We start from the raw sequence: 19,646 nt of genomic DNA, 5'->3' as shown, positions 1-19,646 counted from the left end.
AATGGGAGACGGGAAGGATAATGGCTTCGTCGGGACGACGAGCCTTAGGAGGGGGGTAATGTGATGAGAAGAGAAGGACAATTTATTTTCGCATTTTTCATTTCTAAATATGGACTTATCATTTTCCTTTTCCCACCTTTCCTTTTCCAAAGTCACGTGACCTTCAGTGGCAGCAGTACAGCATCATTGACACTGCCTTGCACTGCCCTGCACAGCCACCGGAGTTTTATTCCGCTTACTCATAAACAATGACTCGTTATTCCTTCTAACTCCTTGATTCATAATCCTGACCCACCTAAGTGGGTCGGTCTTACTCATCCTTGTGCCCTGCATGTGATTCTCTTGTACTATTCTTGGACCATGGATTTGTGTATATAAGACCCCTGTAGCTCGCCCTAAGTCCCCATCTCGACCTCTTGTGTCTTGGGGACTTAGGTGAGTAACCGTCTCTGTATTAGATACTATGCTAACTTGTGTCTTGGGGACTTAGTGTGTGACCTTGAGTCCATTAGGTGTCCATTGCGTCGCTGTCGACCTCGTGTCCAGTGACCTTGAGTCGAGCTCAGCTCCTCTTTCTTCGCGTGTACTCTTGCCTATAGTAAGTGCCGACGACGCTGCCTTTCCTACCGACTCTACCCGATTACTTGGACATTCCGGCTGTCTAAGTAGTTGGTAACCCCAACGGGCGTTCCTCTGCACGTCGCTCGTCACACTCAGCTTCCTTATCCCACAAACAATGTCCACGCCGGCCGAAATTCCCACCACCCTCATTTTTGCGGAAACTATCGACCTAGGATACCGCATCATGCGGTTTCTCGATAGTCTCATACCCCACCACGTACCACACCGCTCGTCTATCATCAAACTCTACAACTCAATGTGGGACCGTCCGTATCGCGAGCGATTCATGGAGGACATCCAGTTCGGGGATACACTGCGAGTTGGTGTTTGCACGGATACATGTGCTTACGGATTCGATGCGCCGAACATCGCACGCGTGGTTGTCGCAGGGATCCCTACGTTCGAGAAGGGCCGCCCGCCGTCTTTTGCAGCAATGATGCAGAAAATCGGACGCGCAGTCCGCAATGGCGCAGACGGAGTTGCATATACATTTGCTCCGCCTTGGGCTCGTATCGTCCCGGAATCCGAAATCAAGACCATCCAGCAGAAGGAGGATGCAGTTCGCCGCTCTAAACTCGATCCGGTCATGCTTGGATGGTTCAATCCGACGTCCAGCCGCTGCCCTCGCCAAACCAACCTTACTGCAAACGACGAAGCCTACTCTCCTCGCAACAGGTGCTGTAGTATCCATGACCAGGAGCCTGAGCTCTCGTTCGACACGGCGAGTGTCTTGAAGTGGAAAGCGCGCATGGAGGCAGCGATTACGGCTCCCTTGCATGTCATACCACGTTCCGACGGGACCTACAAGCCACTCGAGGCTCATATGAAGCTCTCCTTGACGCAAATGCTCATCGAGTGGCGTATCCGGAGGTGGCGACAGATTCGCGGGACACAGACAGGTATACCATCCTTATGGTTGTTGCCCACGTTTCTCGTGCAACGGTTGGTAGAAAAGGCACATATCTGCACAACGTACGAGCGATTCGAAACTGTGGTAGAAGGATGGACATACCTCATGGAGCAAGGAAAGCCTTTATTCGCGTTTGTCACAGCCGCTCTCGTTGGATTTGGTGCCGTCTTGGATGATCGCCTTGTTGTGGAGTCAGGGTCTACGGAGGTTATCAAACAGGACCCCATGGTGGAACCTCGACTCCGTGTCCGCTTGCTAATCCCGAGTAACGGCAGACGAGTTGATGATTCGTCACACCATCTCGTCAAACCTCCGAAGCGTGCACGCCAGCAGAAGGAGAATAGGAACATTGTTCAGTAGATAACCTCTGTAGTAATTATTACACAGTGGTACACTACAGATCATCAAACATGTCGAGGTTAGCTTCCCCATCTATCACATAGAGTGCAGTAGGAGGTGCAACTTGCACTCCACTGTCGCTGTCCGCATTGGGGTCTTCTTCTGCATCCACGATACATTGACCATTCATTGTCCGTGTTAAAAATGTCTGCAAATGACCACTCTGAAGCTTCTCGATGCCTTCTGCAAACTCATCAGGTGCTGTATATGCTTGGGTTCGACCAGGTTGAAATTTGAGAACATGTTCGAGACGGTAAATCTGGCCGAGGCGATTAATATCTGCACTTGCTGAGATATCGGCATGTCTCCCGCTGTTTTTCTTCAGTCCAAACCATTGGCGGAATCGAACTCGAAGCTCCTGGAATCCGCTGAGATTGATGCTGACCTTCTGTGCAAGGAATACACTGTCGAAGCTTTGGCTTTTTGAATTGAAGAGTCGCTTGAGCAGATAATTAATATGCTCTTGAAGCAAGTCAAGTTCAATCCAGTGACCAGCCTGCCCACTTGTGTTGACAAGCCAGTTATTCTTCAGGGCTGTGAGAAGATCTGGAGGAAATTCACGCAGGAAATTGCATGCAAGTTCGAGGAGTTCATTGCCGTAGTTGGTTGATCCTGCGCCCCAAAATGAGAAGCGTAACAACTGTTGTTGTTCTCATGAGCTCATGTATCACATGAAGGCTAGCACTGAAGACAAACCTTAGTGATTTCCAAAGCCCTCCCAATGTCCCCTTCAGCAATGCTATTGCACAGCTCCAAGTACCAGAATGAGATGCGCATGAAAAGAGTGTAGTTTGCCAAGCATCGGTCACCACACCAAGTGTGCTCGGGCTCAGAAAGTGCAGCTGCAGCTGCACCACGTCGGCGGCGAGATTGAGCTGCAGACTGAGAGATAGAGTGGTCAGGGTAAGCCTCGCCCGCTGAGTCCTTGAGATCCGCTTGTGGTGATTTGGCAGAGAAAGCCCAAGAATCCTCATGACTTGCCGTAGTGAGATAGCAGGAGTAAACCTTCCCGGCTAAGCCTAAGATGTCGTCATAGGAATAGTCATGAAGTTCACCATCTGGTCCAAAGTAGGAGTCGACGACACCAAGTAAATGTTGATTCGATGGTCTGGAGGCGCCAGTCATGTCCTCACATGAAATCCTACAAAAGTATAAGCATTGTGAAAGAGATAAAACCAGATGAACAATTTACCGGAGTGCTTCAATACACGTTGCTTCAAATATATCCTCGACAATGTGGTGTCCGTCGTAAAAGTCACATTTGTCTGGGTTGAATTTGCCCCGTCCAATGTGTGCAGCATCCCGATGAAGGCCGAATGTGCCCTTTTCCTGTCCATCCTTCCACCAGTGGAGCTTGAAGATGCATTTGAGTAATGCCCATTTGAGGTGGAAAAGCTGAATAACAGGCAAGATGTACTCGCCCCGCTCCACCGGGTCACCACCTTTTTCGCTGTAGATCTTGAATTTGCGTAGTCGATCTACGGTGAGCTGATCACCGCATATGAGCACATAGCTGGTGTATATCCAAGACGCAACAATCTGCAGCTGCTGGAAAATAACATTCCGCAGGATACTGCCGGTACCTGTGGTAGTTGCCTCGTTGATCCCCGTAGTGCGTAGTGTCTGATACTCTGTTTTGCGCAGTGGGAGACGGTGTACAGCATATGTCTCCTTGAAGTTCCTTTCGACCTCCGCACGATGCTTTGATAGTGATGGGACATGCTTAACCCAAACTCGGAGGACAGTTGCTTTCCCCACATTTTCAATATGCGACCAGTTGATGTCGAAGAGGAGGTCGGAGACAGTGATGTTGCCGCGTTTCCCTGCCTTCATTGCCGCAATGACGGGTGCAGTATCAAGAGCACCCTCAGGTACGTCTACAAGCCGAACAAGTGTTGTTGCAGTGCCATTCTCAATGTCATTCTGACGGCCGAGGACCTGACGCCAAGCTTGATGCGCCTTGTTCACATTGTCGTAGAGGATGAGACATGTGAGGTGGCCTGTAGACGACGCAGATTTTCCCCAGCTTGTGATTTTTGCAGCCGAATCCAAAGCGAGCAGTCCAAGCTTAGAATGAACTGTGCTATAGCCAATTGAAAGGCCAACTTGACTAAGGAAGGCATATACGTCGCGGTGGGCATTGCATGAGAACAGTATGAGTCCAGTAATCGTGGCAAATACATTTGCACAGCGGGTACGGAAGAACATGCATATCAACATGATAACCGTGATTCCCTAACAGATTGGTTAGCATGCAACATGAACATGCCAACAGGTAGACATACCATGAACACATTACGATCTGCTCTTCGCGCGTGCTCGGCATCTTCCGCTTCCGCTTCCACTTCCATATCCTCCTCGACATGTTGGTCTTCTTCAGCCTCCATCTCCTCGTCACGCACGACATCCGCAGAGAGCCTCCTACGAGCTCGCCGACTAATGCCGGCGGTGGTAAGAATCGAAAAGACTGTCGGCGCAAGTGTTGCAAGCTTCTCTTCCATGGCCGGTAAGTCAAAGGCTAGTAGGTCGTCCCATGTGAGCTTCGTGGCCTTTGCGGAGGTGAATCCGTGCTCCGGACGGAGCAGCGTCTCCATCTCACGATCGACGGTAGCCAGTACCTCGGTGATAGCCCATTGGAGCAGGCTGTTTCGAGTCGACAATATCCCCTTGCGCGATGAATTGCTACCAGGGGTGAGGCTGCGCTGCGACGGTGGTTTGGCGTAAGTCGGAAGAAATGACCAGGAAGGGGGCTGCGCCTTCCCGTTGTCGTAAACCTGTGACTTCGGATGATCAAATATGGCCTTGACGATCGCCGCAGGCCGCAATTGCGGGTCCGGAATGTGTTCGCGACATCTCAGGAACGAGGCGACACCTTGGAACACTGCCTGGTGTTTGGAGTGATGTTCGGCGAAGAGAGCGTTGAGGAGGGCACCAATACTACGAAACCCCGCACGATCTATAGCACGGAGGACAACAAGCAACCGGTCCTCCACGCTGACAAGCTGATGCCAGTTTCGTGCCTGACGGCCGTTGATTCCGTCTGGGAGTGCGATATCATCAAAGATACCTCGAGAGAACATCGCTTCGACGCCGCTTATAGCGATTTGGGATGCAGGAGGATGATGAGAAGTCGGAATCGGGTGCGTGAAGCTCGTCGGTGTCCTGCGAGCGTACGATGTACGAGATAGGTCGGCGTAGCTGAATGAGCCGGACGAGCGCCTTGCATCAGGCGTACCGGGTGGTGTTTCCGTCCCATGGCGCACCTCCGTGTAGCTGAGACTTCGAACTGGCGCGGTAGGGACAGGGGATGCGGGAGGATAGGGGTGTGCAGCAATGACCCGGTGGAAAATTGGCGTAACCGGCGCAAAATGTGCATGGAGACTTGCGGCGGGCATGCTGTTGTCGAAGGCAGCTTGAGATGCCATGGCTCCGACGCCGCTTGTAGGCATCTGCGAGGTGGGAGGGTGCGGAGAAGTCGAAATCGGGCGCGTGAAGCTCATCGGCGTCCCACGAGCGTCCGGCGTATGAGATAGGTCGGCGTAGCTGAGTGAACCAGACGAGCGACTTGTATGAGGCGCACTAGGTGGCCTTTCTGTACCGTGGGGCATCCCCGTATTGCTGAAACTTCGAGCTGGTGTGGTAGGGACAGGAGATGCGGAAGGATAGGGGTATGGGACATAGACCTGGTAGAGATTTGGCGTATCCAGCACAGATTGGCTGTCTATCCTCGGGAATGGTTCCGAGTTCTTGTGGGAGTCGATATACTTGGGTTTATGGAGCGGATCCATCGCGATCTAAAGGTACTGAGGTCAGTTTGGTCACGGCCTGAAATGTGCGAGCAACTCACTGTCACGGTACTCTACGTTATGTTTTGATATATATAACAATAGCTATACTCCTATAGTATATTTGGGCGGCCTCTGGACGCGATTATCGGGTGTGTAGACTGGCGGAAAGGGCGTCAAGCCATGCGTGCTCGCAGCGAGTGCAAGACGAAGAGAAGTGAAGCGTATCGCGGAGTTTCTGCCACGTGTAGCGGGTTCCCACGACCCATCTCTCACTGGGACCGCGCGTTCTGTACCAGCCTCTAACCCCAAGAACGATTGTCTTCTTGATTGGGTTAGAGGCGGGTTCACGAGCCTACGTGGGAGCCACAAGTTCGAGTTGTCGCGCACAAACCTCCGAGCTATGTACTACACCCCTTCGCTATGCTAGTTACTCCGACAGTGAACTCTTTCGGAATCGACTATGTAGGTACACTATCACAACACTTCAGGATCAAATTCTAGTCAGCGTACGGCGGTCACGTCCATCCTGGACCCACATCGATAGCACTCTGTCGTGCATCATCTCATTTCACGATACGTGTTGGACAGCATCGGCCCTCAGCGCTCAGCCTCTTCAGTTGCCCATCTTACCACATGCGGAGGCTTGAGATGCTGTAGCAGGTGGTGCTATCTTGCGGCATAATCTGTATGCTTGGTGTTCGACTATGCGCTACGCTGGCTTGGTATGGAAGTTGACTCGTTATGCGGCTTCACAGCATGCTGCGACCGCTTATTCCAGACGGTCTACCGAATCTCATGATGACAAAAACGGCCTATACTGTGATTATGCCGAAGTGATGTCCATGCAGTCAGGCTGTCCTGCTATACCGGTGCCAGAACATCATCGGGTGCTGTATTCTGTGGGTCGTCATATGGACCTGTAAGGAGACGGTTGGAGAACTCTCCTGTCCCTTTCAATACGGCTCTGCTACTCGTCGGCAGGGGTACCGTCAAGTTCCTTGGAGGCAAATAAGTCAGGCGGATGAAAAGTATAAAGAGCGGGTTTGGTGCTTCATGTTACCAGCAAACTCAGGCTTCTCACCTTGCAACGTTCCCTGAACCTCACACCCTCTACTTACATCCAATTATAGCTGGCATGAGCAACAACCCCGTTCTCCTTCAGCCGCACTCGCTGTATATCTGCCTCACTCAGCTTATCTTCGGCTACCACTGGTCTCTGGATATCACAAATGCCTACGGAATCGCCACGAGATACAACTGGAGGGAAGCCCACGAACGTGGCAACGCCCTCGCTCTGCCAGCCGAGCGGTTCAGTTATTCCGTTGTCACCCCGTCATGGAGATGACCCCGTCCAACCACCTTCATCTGGTTTTCATCCGAATCAATAGCTATATTCCACAGAGTCTCGCTTTCCCAATTGTCCCGCTTTTCCAGTCGATTTTCTTCACGACCTTCCCTACTGTGATGGTCAACCGGAGGAATCGCACCAGCTGCAGGACGTGGCTGATGCACGCTTTGGAATTGCTTCGGCAATGCGGATGCATTTCTCTCTCAGAGCGGCAAGTGCAAGCAATTGAACAGGCTGCCATTCAAGTCGCAGAGCAGGTGGTAGAGCTCAATGCGCAGCTGCAACGGAGTGGCCAGTGGCGCTCGATCCGTACCCATGTGACGGAGATCAACTGGCAAATGCAGATGTGATCGTACCGGTAAGGACTTCCCTGCATACCTTGATTATTCATGTGGATGATCAAGAAGTTCTATTTTCCAGGAAGGTGCATGACTGAATCGTGTTTGACTACGAATATGTGTCTTATGCGATAAATGCTGTACTTCTGAATCTCTCGTGTAATTTACTGCACGTCTAGTGAATACTACGTCTATTATACAACAGTTTCATTCTGATGTCGGCCCCGATGAATGCTCGAATGTACAGAATCGCAATCTTCCCTCACGATTGCGAAGGGGTACTATCCGAACAATGTCCTGCCCGTTGGTGTGACTATGGGGGGCGATATCCTTTCGCACGCGCCAAATTGAAGTCGTAGAGTGACATGTGTCGTCCAATATTGTCCCAACTTCGTGCTTTCCTTCTCGACAGTACCTCACGCCTCGACTGTGCAGACGTTAGATCAGCCGTTGGGATTGCCTTCGAGTAACTCTTGAATAGTTTCGAACATCTCAAGTTTAGCGATGGTTTTTCCCAATTTGTCTCTGTTTGCACGAAGGGTACCTTTTAGATTCACAGATCCCCACTTCTGCCCACTAAAGCTTACGCGTTGAGTACGACGCTCTGAAGCCTTCCGAAGTCTACGTAGATCGGATTAGCTCAGGGTTTCCTCGTGTACTGAGGTAGACGCTGACCTGGTGTGCCGAGCCCCGTAACCTATGTGAGCATAGTTTGCTATCAGCATGCGGCACCAACGTATTGTTCCTTCTATGTGACTCACCGGGTCCCATCCAGCGCGAGCTGTGAATCCATTAGTCGAACAGCCGGGGTTGGAGCCGCTTGTGATATCCGTCAAGCCGGTAGTTGCACTGTACAAAAGCGGGTTCAGGAAGCCCAGGGAGGATTTCCCGTTCGAAAGCCGGAAATCGTTGAGCAGAGCAACGATCCCAGCGAATGTCTGAGCGTCTTGAATGAGCATGGTCTAGGTGTGATAGATCGAACTTACAGGGGCGCTAGCACTGGTTCCGGCTACAGAGGTGACCCGTCCACCAATCACGACCTGGAAGCCTTCAGATTGGGCAGCAACATCGGGGTAGGCGCCTTGAACGAGGCGTCAGAATGCATGATCTCAGCATTTGGGTCCGAAGCGACATACGTCCACTGGCGTTGAAAAGGCCCTCATTGGTGCTACCAAGTGCTGTCAAGAAAGTCTGCACCTTGGCCGTCTGGTAACTGGGCTGGGCAAAATAGTTGGAGAAGCCTCCACCGGAGAAGGACACGGCAACCTCCGGGTTGATCTTGATGGTGCCACCGACTGCGGTCACGAAGGGACCTATAACGACGTAAGATACTTCCTCAGGGCCAGTTCAAGGCACGTACACGACGCGGGGAACTCTGGCTGGAAACGCACAACATTGGTACCGTCGTTTGTTCGGCAGCTGCCACCGCCAACACCCCTTACAGGATAAGGCGCGTCAGTATACCTGCATGACAATACAAATAGCGGGAGCACTCACTCGTCACCGCTGCTGAACAGGAAGCTAGTCCCTCTGGCGCCAAATTGTGCGAAGAGGTTGCAGACCGAAGTGGCATAATCCTTAGGGACGGTCTGCTCGTCGTCACCGTATGAGGTGCTGATGGTCTGCGGGATTGAGCTTTGGGTGCCAAGGAAGTCCAAAAAGTCGAGGTATGGTTCATTGCTGTTGGTGGTCGTCTTCGAGAATTTGAGTGCCATTCATCGAACGAAGGAGGCTGCACTCACGAAGCTGTCAGGAGTAAACGGAGGGCTGCCTCCAGTGCTGAAGTAGACATTGGGTGTCGGTGCCGTGATCCTACGGGGTGCTAAAGTCAGTAAGGCTTCGATGTGAACTATGCTCCTGAGAACATACCCTTCCGTGTATTGGATATCAAGGCTTGTTACAAACGTGAGCTCATAATCTGCTGGTAAACAGGGGGTCTACATACTTGGCCTCGGTTCCCGGCTCGTTCTGATTGTTACCGCCACCGTTAACTAGCACCGTCTCGAATGTCTGTCCAACGGCATCGGTCCGGAAACGGTTGAAGAAAGTCTGCAAGTCCGCGTTGTTCGCGAACTCTTCCAGATATCCCGCGACGCCGATAACGTTCGTTGCAGTAGCTTTGGGCACATACGTAGAGGAGTTGTAGAGCGCCCGGAGACAAGTTGGAGTGATAGTCGTAGCGCAAGACGCAGGAACAGTGGCGAGGTTTCCGGGGCTCACAAGAGCCTGAAGCTCGTGGTCGTTCTCGATAGGCTTCACTGGAGAGACGTGGTTGGTCGCTCGCATGGCGCGCATGGTACCGAAGTAACTGTGTGCAGGCAATCAAACGTTATGTACGAGGTCAGAAGGTGGCAGCTCACGTCGTTGGGGCAACGGTTTCGATATGGCCTTCGAGGACGCTAGGGAGGCTATAGCTCATGGCGCGAACAATTTGCTCTCCGGTCGTCTCATGAGTGTAGACATTGTACTTGGTGCCTGCCGGCGACTTCGTCAGGATCAGTGCCGACGAGAGGGGGACTATAACATACTAAGCATTTGTTCTGCCTGCTCGACGGATACAGAAACTTTAATCCAATCTCCAGCATCGGAGCGGTGGCAGTCCGACGACTGTATGCCATGATGCGCGAGCCATGCTTCGACCAAGTCGGCGGTATCAGGGTGAGGAGCGATCAGAGCGTCGACCTCCTCCTTGGACAAGTGGTTCCCATAGCGCTCGTGTGTAGGCTCCGAAACCTCGTAGAGGTGCCTCACGAGCTCATCAAAGCCGTCCTGCTTCAGGGCTAGGCGCATGACGAACTGTGCGCGTACGTCTGTCAATTTAGCCCCCTTGGACACAGGTTATTCGTACCTTGTGCTCCGCCGGAGCTGGTCCCTCGAGCGTCCACCCGCGAGGTACTTCCACCCATTCGTGCTTGATCGAGAGTTCATCCCATCGCTTGGAACCAAGCGGCTTTCCTTGAGCAACCTGAGCAAGACCGTACACGACGACGGTAACGAGCGAAGACCAGAGCATGTCGGGCTGGTAGCGGTTCTGCTTGGGCCGGAGTGCTCAGACTGAAACCTCAGGCAGCAACTGGTCGCAGACCGGCACTCATATAGGAATGAGACCACAGTCCGACGGAAGGTCAGGTCGATCTCAGGAGGCGAGATGCGCAGCGTGGGTCGTGAGCGTTTCGTCGCTATTGTTGCATGGCAGGAAGGCTCAGGGAGGCTTCTGCGAGAAGATAAAGTCCGAGACGGCGAGTGACCGCGTGCTGCGCCATGGGCTGGCTCACCATCGAAGCCGGTGCAACATGGACTCTGCCAACGACGGAATATCTTTCCTCAACTCCATGGCGGACTGAGGGAACACATAAGCAGCATATCGATATATAGAGTAAGGTCAGGCCAAGCTCTACGACGGCGGTGATACTCCACTCGGCAGGTTACAGATATCGGTTCAACCAGACTCCTTCAGCTCCGATGCTCGTTCTTATTTCGCCGACTGTGAGCAACACGCGGACTGACGAAGACCAAGAGAGTAGTTTATGGCGAGAGCTATTGCGACAGTAACCAAACTATGCCTAACGCAGTCTCTAGTTCTTCCATCTGGACAAATACAATCAGCGTCTATAGTCACCGGAGCGAAAAGCAGCGCAGAGGAAGTAGTAGCGTACATCTTCACTTTCCGGTCGCGGCCACCGCTCACGACCTTATCAGCTACGAAGTCCACGCAGTACACTTCGTCCGTGTGACCGGGAAGGTCCGTTTTTAACTTGTATGTCTTCAAATCCCAGATCTGTGGATCAGCAGGATCAACGTCGTGCCCAGCGACGAACAGATCAACATCGTGCCCAGTGACGAACAGAGCACGCGATATTTCGCGATCTCGGACGCACCTTGAGTGTGCTGTCCTTGCTCGCGCTAACGAGCAGTCTCGAGTCGGCGCTCCAGGCTAGGCGGTAAACTGCACCGACATGACCTCGCAACGTGGCTACAAACTTGCCCGTCCGTCCCTCCCAAATCCGCACGCTATTATCAAACGCAGCGGAGGCCGCGAAGCGTCCGTCTGGGGAAAAGGCGACGTGCGACAGCTGTTTTTGATGTCCGGTCAGACGCGCAACAGGCTTTGGTTTCCCCGCATCGCCCGAGGCGGGGAACAAGGACCACAAATAGAGCGTCTGATCGTCCGAGCCGGAGATGAGAAGTTCGGGTACGGAGGTGGCGAGCGCGTCATATCGTGCTTTGGAGAGGGATTGCGCTGGTAGGAAAACTGTGAGAAAGCGTCGTATTGGCACGGCATGAATTCGCTACCTTCTTGATCTGACTTCGGTTTCTTGCCCGTGTGGTCGTAAGGTCCAGTTCGAAGAACGAAATCGGTGTTGAGGGCCAATGTGGTCACCCAGTGCGCATGATCTTTCAGGGTATAGATCGGCTTTCCCTGCGTTTGATCAGATGAGCGATGGCAGCATGCGGCGCAATAGGGATACGAACACCATTGGCATCCCACACGCGGACAGTGCGATCGCTAGAGGCGGTATAAAGAACACCTTTACCTCCTACGCCGCCTCCACCCCATCGCACAACGTTTACACTGGCTGAATGCCCTCCAAGCGTGTATTCAAGCTGTCGCGTTGTCGATGCTAACCATACGCGGACCGAGCCATCCTTAGAGGAGGAAGCCAGGCGAGGTGCTGCGGCATTGCTATCAACGACATGAGGAAGATGGGATCGACAGCGCATGCAGCTTGACGTACATATGTATCGGTTCCCATGCAATGGATGTGACCCATTTCGTGTGGCCCCTCATGGCGTCACCTATCGGCTTGCCGCTCTTGGGATCCCATAGTCGTACCTGGCAGACATCATGCGTTAGGTACATGACATACCGAATCAAGCCTTAAGGACGTACATGGCCATCATGTCCGCCGGTCGCAAGCTTCCTCTCCATGCCGTCCCATTCAACGCATAGCACCCAGCCCTTGTGCCCTGACAGTACATGGCTAGGTGTTTCCGTGAACAAGTCCCACAGTCGTGCATTACAGTCGCCGGATCCGGTCGCAAGCAAATTACCAGTTGGCGAGAAAGATGCGCAGAGTATAGGCGAGGAGTGTCCGCTCAGAGTCGAAGAGCACCGCGTTGCGGGCCGCACCTTGAATACGGCTTGTGGGGAGCATTGTATCACGAATATATCTTCAGGCGAGAAGTCATGGGTAGGATGTGATAGTACATCTTTTTCAATAGAGTTGGAGATGACGATCCGGGTAGGGGCGCCATTGTTGGATGTGTCCCCGGGTACAGCTATAGAAAACGAGAACGGCACCGGATCATCGTCCTGGCGAAAGTCATTAGACAGCCTACAAGCGAGGAAATGATTCGTGCACACCGTTGTACTTAGTTTGTTCACCAGAGATTCCAAGGCATCCCGTGGAATGTTGGCAGGCAAATTCACGGCAGGAGCTAAAGGCTTGCCATCATCTTCGGAGACGAATTGCACAACGACATTTGGTGCAGGCTGAACGGGTTCTGGTTCTGGTTCTGGTACGCCGTGGTACACCTTCTGCCGCTTGGGTGGGGGAAGGAGAGTCGCCATACCGTTCGAGGAGGGAGCAGCCTGCAAGCTGCAAGCTTTCTAAAATTCGGGAGGAAAGGGTGGCTGTGTTGCTAATACTCAATGCGTACACACGTGGTGTCACCTCGTAGGCGTAGCGGCCTCGGCCTCCTCCGAGTCGTTCATTCCAGTCCCACTAGCAGTGCATAGTGGACAACGACAAGGACGCTATGTCCACTCTAACTTATACAAGCTCGAGCGAACTTGTTCCACGATTGTTCTTTGGTATGCCTTACGTGCGACATTGTAATGGCGTTGCACAAGCCACAGATGCGCAGGTCACCTGTAGAGTCCCTACGATGATCTCGAAGTACTAGCCTTCCGTCGTGGCCGTATGATCCGGACACGGCGCTGGAAACAAATTACTCCCGCTGGCACATATCCCATTGGACTGGTCTGCATTGGGGCATTGGCGGTCCACGGGAGTGGACAAGATCGGTGGTCCGGTGGCCTTGCAAGCTGACAATGCCACCATGTCTGCTGTCTTAAAAAGACACGTATCACCTGGACGCGTAGGCAACAAATCCTACGACTGTTGGCGCTGCGCTTACTAGGCTACTCCTAATCCTCCCTGTTTTCTGGCGCCGCAATATATGGTTCGTGGTTCACCTCTTCCTATTGATTAGTCGATTGACCTCCATCATGCTAGCCGAGGCAAGTAGCGGAGCGGATCGCCGCTCGGAGGAAGAGCGACGCGTCCAAACCTCCTGCGCTCAGTACTACGACGCCACGCCGTCGGCGAAGATCCACGGTATCACGCCGCACCGTCGGGAAAACACCCTTGGTTGAGGATGCGTCGCAGGCTGTGGCGCGCGAGACGACTGTGGCACGCCAAGTGCTCCCCATGCAGGTTATGGATACCGGCGCGAAAGCAGGCCCTCTCACCCAGTCAAAAAAATCCTCTGAATCGGGAGCGGATCAGTGGTTCAAACGAGCCTGGCAGCAACTCCATGCAGAGGGCCGCATCGAAAACCCTGAACCCCCGAATCCAGTGGTGCCTGAAGACGAGCAGTACCAACGCGACCTCACCAAGGTACGTGAACTGCACGAGATGTGGTTCCAGCATCTCGTCGCCAGGAGCTTGGAAGAGGACAACGCCAAGAGACAAGCTACTCTTGCGCTGCTCTCGTCCAGTAGTGACAGTGGCTTTGGTGGCAGCAGCCTAATAGATACCTCGAGATTCACGTCTGAGATCCGCGAGGCAAGCGGCATTCCGTCCATGGCGAAACTGCGAACGCGCGTCCGCATACGCAGGTCCCTCGTAGAACACTTCCTCGTCAGTTCATGTCTTCTACCACTTCTCGACGACATATTTTTGGCTGATGTGGCGATGGGTATACAGGGCGCTGACAACCGATCCGTCCTCTTCCTTCGGGAGGAGGACATGTTAATACCTAAGCTGAACAGTCCGGGGGAGCACGGTTCCTTCTATGTGCGACATGCCCAATTTCAGTCTCGTATACGGAGGATGCATGAGCCCCTCAGAGACAGCCTTGCGTTTGAGCACCACCGCCCTTCTCAAGCACAGCCATTCAGCTTGTTCGTGCACCGGGGAGCTGAATGGGTCACGTACTTTGGAACGTACAGATTCGTTCAGACGTGGGATTGGATGCCTCTGCCAATTTGGCTGAGCCTTGACGAAGAGGTCGGTGTTGCGTCTCTCCCATCATATAACGAGCGCTAACAGGAACATGCAGGTGAAGCAGGACGTCTTGCGCAGTTGGCACGCGTCTGACCCCACTCGGAACTGGCGCGCTCGACTGGACGTGGGGCAGAGCGGGATCACCCTTGCCGTTCTGCAGAACATGGGCTATGATGAGCTGCTGGGCACAGCATTTGTATTCCTGGCGCAAGGAAGGAGTGTACTTTGGAAACGGGAGTAGGACGAGACGCGCCAATCGAATGTCGTCCAAGTAAAGTGATGCCATCACATGAACGCGTTTGAGCATGAGCTGCAAACTTTCCAGCACCCCACCGCAGGACCAGACGACGCGTACTTCCCTACTTGAACCCAACCTTACAGCTGACGCCGCCGTATGGACTGCTTTAATCTGGTACACCGATAGTGTGTGATATGTCTTCCTCCGAAATCTGATGGTTTTCTGCACGCAAACCAGGAAACCAATAGTGTGGCGCGAATATGTCTGAACGGCTTTTCGGGCCCCCTGGCTGCTCCAAACGTTTCTTTATCGCGAAACAGTCTCCACGGACTATATACCTATCTGCCATGACTCGACGCCGGATCCTGCCGGTGTGTCGGCTCGTCCGCCTTCAGGGTTACCTCCTCCAGGCTCTTTGACTATGGAACTGTCCTTGGGCCCTCAGATTTCCAGTGGACGAGTAGGAGTCGTTCACCGAGCGACTGAGGTTCAGGTTCGGCTCTGCTGATAGTTCAGTTGTGGCTGACGTAAGGGTGCCTCCGTTGGTCGTGAAGATAACAGGTCCAGATTTCTCAGATCGGCTCATTTGTGAGACTTGGTTCTATACGACGAGATGCAGCATCTGCAGAGCTCTGTATTACCCCGTTGCTTTGGCTTCTTCGAGGCGCTCGCGCCTCAAGGCTGCGTCCCTACTCCGTGGGCATCACGCGAATGGAGTGAGGACGGCAAGAAACCCATGTCAAGAGAGTCGTACGCGAGTCGTGACCCCAGGCGCACCATTGCTCGCGGCAAGGAAAGTCAAATATCCGTGCTTCTCCTGGAAGAACTTGGTGAGGAGGAACTACCGTTCGGCCTCGACATGACAAAGGATCTCCAGTAAACATCAGCATGGTCTTGTAGCGTGACATGGCTGCGCCAACATTATGGCTTTGGTGAAGGAGCTCGGCCAATACAGGATCGAGCACGGTGACATCAGGCAGCACTTTCGTCGTACCCCGGCTTGTCCTCCCGGTTTGCCGAGCTTACCGTCCCCGTACACGGGCAGAACCTACCCATGGCGTATCCTCGATTTCGATATGTCAAGGAAGTACGACAGCACCCGTTCGGTGTCGGAGATACCGGATTGGAGCTGGACTGGAAGGTTGTTGCCTTGCGAAACGGGTACGTTATGGAGCCTTGGTATGATGATTAGGTCCTAGAACCGCGCAAATTCAATCCGCGTCGACCGCATACACACTGCTATCGTTGATAATCGCGATTGCTGGCTGCGCAATGTGCCGTGTGTTCAACTGTTCACTCAAACTGGAGCTCAGAAGGTTTGTGGGGCGGGGTTCTAGCCTGCTTGCTGTAGAAGCGCGGCGTCGCGGGCGTTTGAAATTACAAGATTGATCTGCTCAAAAAAAGTTGGGCTCAAGATCAGTATGACGCAGACGAGAGTCGATGCGGTTCTGATAAGTATGAAGGTTTGAATCGATGCGTCTCTTATATGAAGGAAGCAGGGTCGAGATCTGCTTTGACGGTCGAGGACGGTCGGATGACCTCAAAGGAACTGTACATACATTCAATGTATGTACAGTTTCCCTGCGGCCTATGCGGCAGAGACCCGCGCGATTGATCAGTATGGCTGGGAAACGACTGTTTTGGAAATCTAACTGCCACGCTGTCCCATGGTGCTGAGAAACGGATATTTCCTGGGGCGGAACGCGAGTGGCGCCTGTTGCAGTGTGATGTGCAGTCAACCAACGCCTCTGATGAGCGTTTCAAAAGCAGCATGCGGTAGTGAAGGTAACAAATGGAGGTGAAAGCAAGGCTATGTCCAGTCCCCCTCATGGTCGCGCAGATGGCCGACGCCCGACGGAGCGGTGAGGAGCGGTGTCGTGTGTGAGATGAGGCCCAAGGTTTCCACGAATCACGGAGGCATCGCAGCCCCGCGATCTTACCAAATAAGGCGATTGCTGCGGGCGCTTGAGCGTGAGATGGCGGCGCTTAGTAATCCTGGGCCAATAAGGGCGTGGGAAAGGACCGCCGATCGGGGCTTCGCCTGCTCCGACGCGTCGTAACTTATCACCAGATGTCAAACCTACGGCCGAGCGAGGCCCTCCTCGGGATAAAAGACCGCGGTGCGTCGGCCAAGTCCCCACCGCCGTCCCCCTCCTCCACCGGCACCGACGATGCCCTCGCTGACGCCCGCCTCCGCGATGCGCCGCAAGGTATCCGACGTCCTCGCGGCGTTCACCCTCTCCGCCCTTCTCTGGTCCATCGGGAAGCGCATCTGGTCGTTCTTCGCTCCGGCTCCGGCTGCCCGCGAGGGCCACTGGAAATGTCCCTTTCACGCGTTCTCCAAGGAGATGCGCAGTAGGTACACCGAAGACGAGATCGCGATGCTTCACGACGATCCGCACGCGTACATCCCTCCAAAGGAAGGCGATTCGCGTGCACCGTGCCCGGCGCTGAACACCATGGCCAATCACGGTTACATGTAAACCATTTCTTGGAACGCAGACGAGCACGGTTAGGCTGATAAGTATGCGCGTTCACAGATCGAGAGACGGCAAGAATCTCTCTGGCCGTGATTTGGCCAATGGCTTGATGGCATGCTACAACATCTCCATGCCTCTCGCCTATTTCCTCTCGTACGGTGCGTACATCTCATTCATATCAGCCCTCATATCTTCTCATTCAGTCGTATATAGGCGGCTTCTATCTGTTCAATAACCCTGTCATCCAATTTCCCACGCTCTCTTGGAACCCTATCACGGTCTGGAAGTCTGCCCCCGACAACTGGAAGACCATCACGAGTTGGCCCGTTAACTTCTTGTGGCTGATCCGAAACACGTACGGATATTCATAGGGCTTGGAGCATTTAATCTCAATCGCGATCCATAGGCTTCTGCATCCCCGCGTCGAACTGTCCGATTTCGCTCTCCACAACCATGTCGAACACGACGCCAGCATTTGCCACGAAGATGGTGAGATTGTGTAGCATATGCTCATCTGCGATTTGCTTACCACCGTTTAACAGCCCCCGTTCGCTTCAAGCCGAAGCCACAGGCAAGCCTGCACATTGACCCCAACAAGTTCGACCTCTTTGCCCCATGCCCCGTGATCCCCAAAATGTTTGACGACTTCGTCAAGGACTCTGCCACTGGTGCGCATTGCGATCCAGAATCTCACACAAACGCAATGCTCACTGACTAGCGTAGGCACACATTGCAACGCTCGAGACATCGCGGCGACACGCGTCCGGCGCGAAGCTGAATCGCTCAAGGCACGCGCCGCGCAGTTCGCGCGCTTCACGATGGCCGCCACGAGTGATTACGACGGTCTGCACGCTGAGATTGCCCGCGGCGAGACGGCCCTTGTGCTCGGCATATTCGGCGGGGGTCACCCCACACCTATGGTCTCCTTCGACGTGCTGCGCTCGTGGTGGGTCGACGAGCGTCTGCCCGACGGCTGGCGTCCCACGCACGTGCAGAAGCTCGGGTACACCGTCGATCTCAGCAAGGCTATCCGGCAAGAGATGAAGGACATCCGCGCCCGCGCTGAGGCTCGCGAGAAAGCGCAAGTGCTCCAAGAGCTGGCGCTCGCGAAGAACGAGATTCTCAACGATGTCCGCGCGAAGGTGGCTCGCGGCCTCGCAAAGGTCAAGAAGCACGTTCAACACCTCGAGACGGCCCACGCGAGCGCGCAGGCTGGAAAAGACGAGGCGGCGGCGCACATCTCCGGGTTTCCTTTCGTTACCTCGCCGCTGTCGCAACGGACGGGATGGGCGAGCACGGTTTCTACCTCGTCATCGCAGGAGAGCTCGGTCATCAGCGTGGCTTCGCCGTTCTCTACCGCCAGCGACAAGACGCTCTTCCCGATCTCCCCGCCCCTTTCTCCCAGCTCGACTCCTGTCAGCTCGGCGTTCAGCTCTGCGTCGGGCTCTCGCGTGCACGCGGACTATGCTGCCGATGGATCGTTGCTCGCCTTCGGTATGCCGGATATCACGGCCCCCACCGTCAAATCTGCGGCGTCACCTCCTCAGGCCCCGGCTTCCCCAGCGAAGACGCCCGACAGACCTTCGATGCACGGCAGGGTAGACACAGGAGCTACACTGGTCGACTCAATTTCCTGGTCGTCGTCGACTTCGCGCTCGCGTCACCATTCGTTCATGGGCAAGGTCGGCGAGAAGGTTGAGAACTTTGTCCACCGCTCTCGGACGGCATCCACGCGGTCCAAGCGCTCGTTCCTCAGCTCCCGTTCGGACAAGCTCGGCGCATCCGAAAAAGATTTCTCTAGCGAGGAGGAGGGCGCTACGCCTGTCGTCGAGCAGATGCCGACCCTTCCCAAGCTGACTGTCGAAGCGGCCGAGCACGATGTCGAGCCCCAGCTCGTCGTTGCAGCGGCTTGAAAAATATTGCGCCTGTTATTGCGAGATTGTACGAGTTGTAGGAGATGCTCTCTTTGCTTTGCTGTTTACTCTCGGTTTATCATCAACAACCACTAACACGAAATGGAGGGCGTAATAGTCTCCTCCTTTGCTTTACTCTACTCACATACGTGCTTCCTTCGCGTTATTTCGTACTCATATATGCATTTTCCTGTATACGTATCCGATCTGTTGTGAAAACAACGATGCCTTGACACGAGAGTCATCACATGCGTGATGTTTGGTGCTCTCTGCTACACTGCAGCAGGTTGCATATCGATAGCGTGCTCGAAAAAACTTGTCCCTGACGAAGTTCTGCAACCGACGTACTGCTTCGGTAATGCAGACGCCTCGTGGGCAC

At 53.8% G+C, this 19,646-nt stretch overlaps 6 protein-coding genes across 6 annotated transcripts in view; 3 read left to right on the top strand and 3 right to left on the bottom strand.

The window, feature by feature from the left end:
- PUNSTDRAFT_66891 (P-loop containing nucleoside triphosphate hydrolase protein) overlaps window positions 1-1,891 on the top strand; it is a gene marked incomplete at both ends in the record, with an annotated part of 8,814 nt that extends 6,923 nt beyond the window's left edge. The window contains 2 exons of the mRNA XM_007382697.1: window positions 505-512; window positions 718-1,891. Coding sequence (XP_007382759.1) covers window positions 505-512; window positions 718-1,891 — 1,182 coding nt within the window. The remainder of the gene's footprint in view (window positions 1-504; window positions 513-717) is intronic.
- Window positions 1,892-1,925: 34 nt separating this feature from the next.
- PUNSTDRAFT_133283 (uncharacterized protein) lies at window positions 1,926-5,718 on the bottom strand (the record flags this gene model as incomplete). The annotated part of the gene is made up of 4 exons (XM_007382696.1): window positions 1,926-2,570; window positions 2,627-3,071; window positions 3,123-4,165; window positions 4,216-5,718. The coding sequence occupies 4 exons, from the start codon at window positions 5,716-5,718 to the stop codon at window positions 1,926-1,928; spliced, it is 3,636 nt and encodes a 1,211-aa protein (XP_007382758.1).
- A 2,269-nt stretch (window positions 5,719-7,987) lies between these two features.
- On the bottom strand, window positions 7,988-10,417 carry PUNSTDRAFT_43872 (subtilisin-like protein; the record flags this gene model as incomplete). The annotated part of the gene is made up of 13 exons (XM_007382695.1): window positions 7,988-8,025; window positions 8,080-8,101; window positions 8,166-8,366; window positions 8,391-8,485; window positions 8,541-8,717; window positions 8,765-8,868; window positions 8,902-9,098; window positions 9,147-9,216; window positions 9,274-9,297; window positions 9,350-9,712; window positions 9,765-9,879; window positions 9,933-10,200; window positions 10,253-10,417. The coding sequence occupies 13 exons, from the start codon at window positions 10,415-10,417 to the stop codon at window positions 7,988-7,990; spliced, it is 1,839 nt and encodes a 612-aa protein (XP_007382757.1).
- A 352-nt stretch (window positions 10,418-10,769) lies between these two features.
- Window positions 10,770-12,976, bottom strand: PUNSTDRAFT_85868 (WD40 repeat-like protein; the record flags this gene model as incomplete). The annotated part of the gene is made up of 8 exons (XM_007382694.1): window positions 10,770-10,992; window positions 11,061-11,182; window positions 11,283-11,644; window positions 11,698-11,824; window positions 11,878-12,088; window positions 12,141-12,238; window positions 12,296-12,718; window positions 12,770-12,976. 8 exons carry the CDS (start codon window positions 12,974-12,976, stop codon window positions 10,980-10,982), a joined length of 1,563 nt encoding a protein of 520 aa, XP_007382756.1. The 3' UTR covers window positions 10,770-10,979.
- A 491-nt stretch (window positions 12,977-13,467) lies between these two features.
- On the top strand, window positions 13,468-14,877 carry PUNSTDRAFT_133280 (uncharacterized protein; the record flags this gene model as incomplete). The annotated part of the gene is made up of 5 exons (XM_007382693.1): window positions 13,468-13,491; window positions 13,549-13,590; window positions 13,644-14,270; window positions 14,337-14,639; window positions 14,692-14,877. The coding sequence occupies 5 exons, from the start codon at window positions 13,468-13,470 to the stop codon at window positions 14,875-14,877; spliced, it is 1,182 nt and encodes a 393-aa protein (XP_007382755.1).
- A 2,378-nt stretch (window positions 14,878-17,255) lies between these two features.
- On the top strand, window positions 17,256-18,424 carry HTP7 (Cloroperoxidase; the record flags this gene model as incomplete). Its single annotated transcript, XM_007383327.1, has 5 exons — window positions 17,256-17,353; window positions 17,415-17,516; window positions 17,761-17,851; window positions 17,953-18,022; window positions 18,078-18,424. Coding segments are annotated over 5 exons (708 nt in total), but the record flags the coding sequence as incomplete, so codon positions are not given.
- Between the last annotated feature and the right edge of the window lie 1,222 nt (window positions 18,425-19,646).

The sequence above is a fragment of the Punctularia strigosozonata genome (genome assembly GCF_000264995.1).
Source record: "Punctularia strigosozonata HHB-11173 SS5 unplaced genomic scaffold PUNSTscaffold_5, whole genome shotgun sequence".
In the NCBI taxonomy this organism is placed as follows: domain Eukaryota; kingdom Fungi; phylum Basidiomycota; class Agaricomycetes; order Corticiales; family Punctulariaceae; genus Punctularia; species Punctularia strigosozonata.
The sequence above is the reverse complement of the archived record's forward strand: the minus strand, read 5'-3'. Positions and strand labels throughout refer to the sequence as shown.